Source organism: Bidens hawaiensis, unplaced genomic scaffold, assembly GCF_021521415.1.
Source record: "Bidens hawaiensis isolate Kalapana, Puna unplaced genomic scaffold, B.hawaiensis_p1.1 tig00065161_1, whole genome shotgun sequence".
In the NCBI taxonomy this organism is placed as follows: domain Eukaryota; kingdom Viridiplantae; phylum Streptophyta; class Magnoliopsida; order Asterales; family Asteraceae; genus Bidens; species Bidens hawaiensis.
Genome location: NW_027501629.1, coordinates 60,165 through 69,364, shown reverse-complemented (window position 1 = coordinate 69,364; position 9,200 = coordinate 60,165). Strand labels below are relative to the sequence as shown.

The following is a 9,200-nucleotide window of genomic DNA, read 5'->3' as shown; positions in this document are numbered from 1 at the left end:
ATATCAAAAGTTACTTTATTTTGAATACAAAACCGTTTTTAATAAAAGTTATATCAACAAGCAGATAAAAATCAAAGCAGAACAGTAAATTTAGTTTATTTCATAAGTATTAGATATTACATATTAGTAGAGAAAAAGTAAATCATATGTTAAATATAACAAATAATTTTCTAAAAGAAAAAGATGGTGAAGTCTCAATACTATTTTCATCTTCAGAACTTTAAAGTTGTCATCATGGGTATTGAAAACAACCCAATTTTCGCAAAAAGAATTCTCTAAATCTGACATCATATCATTATTTCTAAATAACTAATCAAATTTGTCAGGTTTTTGAGTATTATTTTGAAGAGTTGGTTGAAGAATCTCTTAGAGATAACTTTGTTGTAGTGGTAAAAACAAATTCCTTTACTGCACTTCATATATCAGCTAACTTATTAATCACACAAACTCATTATTAACAAGTCATATGGCAGTACGAATTGCTTGATGAGATGATGGACTTTGGTTACCCACAATATACGGAAGCAACGATATTAAGCGAGTTTATAAAGACTGATGCGTATAGGCTGGAAGTTACACAGAGGCCTCCAATGGCTGTAACCAATGCAGTTTCTTGGAGAAATGAAGGAATATTTTACAAAAAGAATGAAGTGTGAACCTTTCTGTTAATGGGTTATGATATGAAATTGCTATGGGGTTATTAATATTCTGGTGTTTTCTTTTCTTTTGGTTTTTGATATCAGGTGTTCTTGGATGTGGTTGAAAGTGTTAACATACTGGTTAATAGTAACAGACAGTTAATTCGGTCGGAAGTTGGTGGGGCGCTAAAGATGAGAGCATGTTTAAGGTGCTTATATGTTATGGTTGACAAACATATAACATTTTCTAACATGTTTAAAAATACATAACTATAAACTGAAAATAAAAAGAGCCAACATTTCAACTCGTTAAGATTAACTAGCCAACCATGAGCCCACCTTGGCTCCGCTCGTTTACAGTAATTAAGTGTTTATGCGGTTAACTGAAATTTCAACTATTATTAACTAAACATGAGTGGTTATTTCCTGCAGTGGAATGCCTGAGTGCAAACTTGGGCTTAATGACAGAGTTCTAATGGACGTACAAGATCGATCATCAAAGGGGAAATCCATTGATTTAGAAGACATCAGATTTCACCAGTAAGACATACATAAATAGACACATTACTGAATATGCTATAATTTGGTCTTATTATATACACATATATGCTTACTTAATAGTTGTTTTCAATAGGTGTGTACGTCTAGCGCGCTATGAAAAGGACCGCACAATATCTTTTATTCCTCCTGATGGGTCATTTGATCTAATGACATATAGAATCAGCACTCAGGTTATCTTCAGTTGTATGTGATTATTATTATTAGTCTTAACATTTCAGATTGTTATTTTTTTAATCTTTTTAAATGCTCTGCTAGGTAAAACCAGATTGTTATTTTTTTAATCTTTTTAAATGCTCTGCTAGGTAAAACCTCTAATTTGGGTTGAGGCTCAAATTGAAAAACATGCTAGAAGTAGGATTGAGATGCTTGTAAAAGCTAGAAGCCAATTCCGAGCGCGAAGGTATTCCTTATAACATGAAAATAAATCCAAATGTTTTTGCACATCACCTAGAACATTTCAAAATCACTACAATTTTTCTTTTGACTAATGAGATTGACAAAACAACCTACTTGACATTCGTTTTTTAGTAAAGAAACTATTTCAGCCAACCAAAAGCTTACACCTGGCACGCCCCCCGCCGGTGCAAGAGATTTTGACCAAGTACAGCAGATTTCTATCTGGCGCGGGATCATGAACCTGTTGCACCAGATGGAAATCTCCGACACCAACGTTGGAATCTATTGCGCCAACACGAAAATCTGCTGTGCCAGATAAAAATCTCATGCACCAACATTGGTCTAGAATAGATGGCCATAATATCCCTATTATTTATACTTATTTAAGATACTTTTGTGGTCTATGCATACATTATGACAGTATATCTTCATTTTCATGATAAATGGGTGTTCTTAGTCAAATTATGAGTAAACTCTGATAAGTAATATGTAATACAGTAATGCAACAAATGTACAAATTAGCATACCCGTGCCATCCGAAGCTACAAAACCAATTGTTCGAACAACAATGGGATCCGCTTCATATGCTCCCGAACACGACTCACTTATATGGAAAATTAAATCATTCCCCGGTGACAAGGTACCAAATTAGTTATGAAATTTTATGAACATTTTCTCTTTTCTTTTTTTTTTTTTTTTGCATTGTTGTAACTAAATACTTATTATTAATTCTCATAACATCATATGAGCATCAACAATTGCAGGAGTATATGTTAGGGGCCGAGTTTAGACTCCCGAGTGTAGCGTATGAAGATGCAACTCCTAACAAAAAAACTCCTATACGTGTTAAGTTTGAGATACCGTATTTTACCGTATCCGGTATTCAGGTAATGTGTTTTTACACAGCCCGTTAACACAACATGATTCGATACAAAGTTAAACGGGTTTGAGTTTAAGTTAAATGGGTTCGGGTCATAAACGGCTCGACATGTTTGTGACGCCTACGATTAAACTAGTTAACTAATATGTTTTGATTAGCTTTTATGAATTGTAGTCTTCTGTAACTTTTATTTTATTTTATTTTATTTTGTTATTTGTTAAACTGTGTTGAACAGCTTGGTCAGGTCAGGTCAGTCATGTTACTAAACTTGTCACCGTTAGCCCTGTAAACGAGCAGAAAAGTTCAGTGAACTGTTCGTGAACCGTTCGGCGGGAAGTGTGTTTGTGTTCCTTTGTTTAATAAACGAACGAACATGAACAAAAAATTTGTGTTTGTTTAATTAAACGAACGAACGTGAACACATGTTTCTTCGTTCATTTATGTTCGTGAACGTTCATTTGTGTTCGTTGTATTTATGTTCATTTATATCCGTTTATTTATGTTCGTTTACATATTGATAGAAAATAATTAAATTTTATTTTGAAGAGTATCTACTTAATGGTTTTATATTTGTTCATTTAAGTGCGTTCGTTTATGTTTGCTTGTGTTCATTTACATTTGTTCATATATTCATTTATGTTTGTTTATCTTTGTTCAAATATGTTCGTTTATGTTCGTGAACTGTTCGTTCAGAATTTAAACAAACAAACATGAACATGTTCATTTTTAAATAAACAACCACGAACATATAATATGTGTTCGATTAAGTGTTCTTGTTCGTTTAAAGTTAAATGAACGAACACGAACATGCCCTTATTCGTGTTCGTTCGGTTTGTTTACAGGCCTAGTGTTCGTGTTCAAGTAAATGACATTTAGTTACACGAGTCTTGTTTGTGTTTGGTACCCTTGTCAATCTGTCGTGTCTTGCTTGACCCAATTAATATGGCTAGACGCGTTTCGCCAGCCCTAAATATGAGCAGGCCAAACATATTGAATGACAGGTCAAAATAAGTTCGGGTTTATGGTCAATGGGTCAAGTAGTTGGATGGACCCACTAAAACTTTTCCATCCTGTATTAATTAAAAAATAAAAAATAATAATAAAAAAAACTATTCAAATAAATTATAATTACAAAAACAAATTATTATAACAGTAATCTAAAATCTAAATCTTTTGATAAAATGATTTAGTAGCTTGTGTGCACTAGAAGTATATAATTTGCACTCATTTCTATTTGACCCGTAGTGCATGAACACGGCCCAAATCGACGCATTCTTGAAAAGTTGTTTATGGTTGCAGGTTCGTCACCTTAAAGTTATCGAAAAAAGTGCTTACCAGACACTACCATGGGTGAGATACATAACAATGGCTGGTGAATATGAAATAAGACTACAGTGAAGCCCGGGTCAAACTTTAATTTAATATATAGGTTCCTAATTGTAACCAAACAAAACAACATTACTGTAATTTGTTGTTGGTATATTAACTTAAATTCCTATTATCAGCCACCACTTTAAGCTTTAAATTCTTGAATTCTAGTTTTGAGTTTCTAAAATATCGGTTGCCATTTGTTTTAATCAACTTAATTACACACAGTGATTCATAACTTCACATGGTAATCAGATAACTATAGTTACCATTTTACCAACCATGGCAGAAAGTACACGAAACATGCATGAATATGAATAGCATGTGAGGCCCATCAGTACAAAACTCGTTTACATTTAGTACCTCAAAATCATCAATCAAACATGAACACCCACATGTTATGTGCCATGAAGATTTGATGTACAACATACACAGTCACATACATGGAACATAAAAGAGCATACTTAAGAAAACAAGACCCGAGCTTCCTATGATTCCTCATTTTCAGGTTCGGGTATTGATTCCACTGCAACATCCTCATTTGTATCTTTTTCAACATCAACAAGCGCCTCTGCTTTTTCCTCTGCCGTGTCATATTGTCGCAGCTGATGCCTTAATCTTTTGATCTCAGCTTCTTTGTCACTGAGCTTCTCTTCTAATATTAGCACCTAAAAAAACAAAACAGGTTGAATGAGCTACGGATTATCAGATATTATACAAGTTAATCCAATAGTGATAACATCCTAAATCATTTGATACTATGTTGTTTCTTAAGGCCCGACTGAAACGTGATCACATTGTGGACAATAAGTATTATATAATTACAAGACACACACACACACACACACACACACACACACATATATATATATTGGGGGAGGGAGACCATTTCATTTGATTTCTCAACATCGTTTGTCAGTCCCTCCATATGCTTGCATAAACCTGCAATGAAGTAACACGCAAATTAATAAGCGGCAAGTTTGCTTATGAATGGATTGATATTGAGGAATCTTTTATCTCAGACGAGTCAGATACAAAAATTAACGAAAGAAAACAACAGGTCACGTGGGTTGCATGTGTTAAACAAATGCGTCAAAAAATGTCGACTGTATTTTAGAGCAAACTCATAATCACTTCATTCAAAAATTTAGATAATTTTAGCGGTAATATAGTTTCAGTAAAAACATAAATAGGGTGGGATCCGGTACAAATAATATGAACATACTAAACATACAAATAACTAGAGTAATTACAGTTTTGAACTAGAGTAATTATGTTATAAAAAACAAAATAGTGTAATAATAAATTAATAATTACTCTAGTTCAAAAGTTATATTGTAACAATAATTACACTAATGTTAACATAATTACTCTAGTTATTTGTACACTTCTCATGAATAAAAGTCATTTGTATTTGATCCAAACCCAACATTAAATAATGCATTAATTATTCACAAAAGAATGTTTAAAATGAATTCTTTTTCTAAGTGCATGAGTAATTGTATTGGCATTTTGAGAAACCGGCTATAGAAATACAGTTTGTATATAATATGTGTGAGAAGCAGTGCCAGTTTCAAGGTTAAAAGTGGCCTATCTGACCATCAAAAGTCAAACTTGAAAATCCATCCACTTTAGAAAGTGAGAAAACAAATTAGAAAGTTGGCAAATAAAATTAGATGCTTAATAATTAGAGAAACAAACAGATAACTCAACCTTCAAAATGGCTCCTGAGTTCTACATTCTGAGCTTTCTGGGAAGCAAGTTTCATTGACAACTCATGTATCTGCAAACCAGAAATCTCATATAAGTCCCAGGACTTTATAAACTAAACAACAAAGTACCAAGACTTTACTATTAAGTATTAACATAAAGTACTTTTTGCTTGATTAAATCCCTGCCTTTTCAGAAGTTAACAAAAATCCAATTTTTTTCGTGAACTTTCAAGAGTATAAGAATTTTATTATGCAAAAAAAAATTATTTTTTCTTTTTGATAATTTTCACTCTGAAAATTGCATGATCTAACTAACCTTTCCTTCCTTAGCTTGATTCCCTATCTCCTCGTTTTCTTCTTGCAGGATTCTGCATTTAGCCATTAGACTTTTTCCCATTTTGCTTTGTGGAGTGAAGTTGACTGCAGAAGCATTATCCAGCAGCTCTTTGACTTTTTTATCCTTTTCTTCTACCAAATTCTGAAATTGCAACATGTGCTTTTTTTTAGTAAAATGTATAAAAAGATTCTGAGAAAGTCAACTAATAGTCCACATCACACCAAAATTTAATCAACACTTAATAATTTAAGGTTGCACATGTTTTTAATAACAAGTCGACCAGATCTACATTTTAGACAACATTGTACAAGTATTTTAGTTTGTGTTTTAATTTGTATATTAGCCTATTAGGTAATACCAATAGTAAAGATTTGTGTGCTAATCTGTTGTGTGGGCATACTTTAGAGGCATTTAATATCAAACATTTTGCAGTTACTATATAATTGTATCTACTGGTAACATAATTACCTTCAAACGCATAAACTCCTCATGAATTGCAGGATCAAGTAACAATCTTCTTGCCTGCAAATGTTAGCAAAGCGGAACATTAATAACTTGAGTTAAACTTTGTAACAAGTACAAAAATAGAAGTAATAATATAGCTTTAAAATAGTGTACCTGCATCGATAAAGGCTTGAGTTGTGATCTTAAATCCCGAACTGCAGCCTAAAGCATTTGATAACAAAATTTATCAGTTGAGAGACGTATAAGTGTATAACCTTTTTCTAACATCAAAAACATTAATTATTTGAACTAATTCACCAATATCAAAGAAACTAGACTTAACAATTGGCATTTTCATTATACAATACAAGGTGTTAATTGAACAAAGATCCAACTTAGTATTAGTTAAAAGGTAGAGGGATAGTTTTGTCTTTTCACTTGTTCTTTTAGCAATGACGATATTCAACCTGATATAATTAATATATTATCTTATACTGGTAATGGGAAAAACAATAAGCACCTTCAAATCTGCAATTTCCTGCTCTCGCTTTGCAATGGTTACAATAAACGCAGCTTCCTTTTTCTTTGCTTTTTCTAACTGAACATAATAAACAGCATGAATCAATACAAGATTGGCATTCACTTTCCATCAAGAAAGCATAACTTTTTTACACCAAACCTGCTCTCGAATTGATTCCTCAGAAGATTTTAGGTTTTGAAGATAATTGACTAAAACTCTAGGTTCTGCATAGATACAAAAAAAACAACATTAACCAATTTTCAAGAATGACACCGGCTTCAAATGAGAAAATATAATGCAACACATATATATAAAAGAAACTAACCAACAGATGAGCCTGAAGGAATGAAGGACTCTTTCTCAAATGCAGTATGCCACTTTTGAACTTCTGACTTCGCATCTTCGAGCTCAGACTATTAAAAATAACGTGTTGTGTAATAATATTATAACAGAAGGCGTTAAAGTAACAAAGACATGATAGAATTATATGAATAAGTTGATGCATACCTGACATGTAGCAAGATCATCCTTACAGATTTGGAGGCTACAAAAGACAAAGCACAAAGAAAAAAATGCAAAAAAGGATGAATTTATGTTTGATTAAAATAGAAAAATTACAAAAATCAAGACAAATCATTCGTTTTACCTTTCACGAAGAGATAAAATCATCCCAGTTGCAACACCTGGTGCAGTTTCTTCTACTTTTATGTTAGCCTGTATTGTAAACAAAGTAGTAGTGAATATCACATAACTGATCAAAACAATACAGAATTTTCAACGTGGCATTACGTTTGGTAGCAAGTGCATTAGCTTTGATAACATAAACAGAGTTGTAAATGGTTAATACCATAATAAAAACACATTTATTGTAAACAAGTTTTGTGAGTGATGAAAAAACAAGAACCTCAACTTTACAATTCATGATATACAAACGCCTGTTTTCTATTTTACATCGGTCTTTTTGAACACGAAAGCACAAAAAAGAAAACAAGTCTTCCTCACACCTATTTAACTTTGAAGATTCAATCTAATGACCAACTAATTTGCACTGATAGAAGAAGTACAGCATTGCAGTGTTATCTGTTTATCTTACAATCTAACGACTATATTTTCAAGCTCTAACTGATAGGGATGTGCACTAAACCGAAAAAACCAATCCGAAAATGAAATAACTGAAAAAAACAAACGAAAACTGACGGTTTGGTTTTATATTTTTCCAAAAACCGAACTTACGGTAAGGATTTGGTTTTGCATGTAATAAAAACCGAACCAAATATGAATATTAGAGTTTTCATTTTAGGCCTAAAGTCCTTATTTTAGGTCAAGCTTTATATACTTTTTTGGGCCCAAACTTTCAACCTCAAATGACAAAACCTAAAACCGAAGAGTTTAAAAAATACTAATGATTGAATTCCCCCCCCCTATAGGCAGCCAGCCGTTGAATGTAACTAGTTTGAAATGTGAATTTCTGTAAAGTGGAAATGAAAGTATAATCAACAACTAGTTTTGTTTAGCATTAACCCTAAAAGTATGAAAAATGTTGAAACATAAACAGACGAATGTATGACAAAGAAAGAAAGCTACCTTTTTGGATCCAAACATATCATCATCTTCATCATCAAGGTCTCCAAATCCTCTCTTAGTGCCTACAATCACATCACATCACGCAATTATAATTAACCTAATAAAACTGAAATCACTAAATTGAGGATTATTAATTAAAACCTGCAACTCTCGTGGCGTTGACTCCAGGCAAATCACCACCGAAATCATCATCCTAAAACAATATAATGAATAATGTAGTAGTAGTAGTAGTAGTAGTAGTAGTAGTAAATTAGGGCTACAAAATAGAATTGAGTAGTACTTACGTCGTCGATGTGAGAACGAGATGATGCCATTGGTTTGATGAACTGATATTATTATTATTATTATTATTATTATTATTATTATTATTATTATTAATAATAAAACCCTAAAGTTGTGTTTAATTTCACGGGTGGGTAATATTAATATATTGATCGGAAAGAAAGAAAACCAGAACACCGGTCGGCGGTTGTAAGTACTTGACCGGTATAGGCTGTTGGAGATGGGCCGAGACTGCAAAGGCCCAATACTAGGCTCCAATGCATGGGTTCATAAATCATAACACATTACACATAGATAGAGGTGTTCAATTCATTTAATGGGTCCAAACTAGAGGTGCACAAAAACCCCTAACCCGGAACTGGACTAAAAAAAAACCCAGAACCGGTTTTTTTTATACCTGGGTATTCATTACCCGACCCTACCCGTAGGGTACGGATAGGGTATGACTTTCAATGCTGAAACCCGAACCCGTACCCGA

General features: G+C 32.8%; 2 protein-coding genes across 2 annotated transcripts; one reads left to right on the top strand and one right to left on the bottom strand.

Annotated features, from left to right (window-relative positions):
- Positions 1 to 317: 317 nt before the first annotated feature.
- LOC143604451 (AP-1 complex subunit mu-2-like) lies at positions 318 to 3,873 on the top strand (the record flags this gene model as incomplete). The annotated part of the gene is made up of 9 exons (XM_077080924.1): positions 318 to 389; positions 474 to 650; positions 744 to 847; positions 1,071 to 1,178; positions 1,273 to 1,369; positions 1,502 to 1,599; positions 2,094 to 2,235; positions 2,360 to 2,482; positions 3,775 to 3,873. Coding segments are annotated over 9 exons (1,020 nt in total), but the record flags the coding sequence as incomplete, so codon positions are not given.
- A 251-nt stretch (positions 3,874 to 4,124) lies between these two features.
- LOC143604450 (FKBP12-interacting protein of 37 kDa-like) lies at positions 4,125 to 8,779 on the bottom strand. The gene is made up of 14 exons (XM_077080923.1): positions 8,725 to 8,779; positions 8,582 to 8,633; positions 8,441 to 8,502; positions 7,503 to 7,570; positions 7,364 to 7,400; positions 7,182 to 7,269; positions 7,016 to 7,080; positions 6,857 to 6,934; positions 6,511 to 6,558; positions 6,361 to 6,414; positions 5,872 to 6,033; positions 5,557 to 5,626; positions 4,730 to 4,785; positions 4,125 to 4,511 (listed from the first exon to the last, which is right to left on the bottom strand). The coding sequence occupies exons 1-14, from the start codon at positions 8,752 to 8,754 to the stop codon at positions 4,332 to 4,334; spliced, it is 1,050 nt and encodes a 349-aa protein (XP_076937038.1). The 5' UTR covers positions 8,755 to 8,779; the 3' UTR covers positions 4,125 to 4,331.
- Between the last annotated feature and the right edge of the window lie 421 nt (positions 8,780 to 9,200).

Excerpts from the sequence above, each read along its gene's own strand:
- LOC143604450 (XM_077080923.1), bottom strand. The coding sequence starts at position 8,754 with ATGGCATCATCTCGTTCTCACATCGACGAC. Across the intron at positions 6,559-6,856 it reads AGGAAATTGCAGATTTGAAG|GCTGCAGTTCGGGATTTAAG; the intron begins GTGCTTATTGTT and ends CAAATGCTTTAG. Across the intron at positions 4,512-4,729 it reads TTGAGAAATCAAATGAAATG|GTGCTAATATTAGAAGAGAA; the intron begins GTCTCCCTCCCC and ends TTGTTTTTTTAG.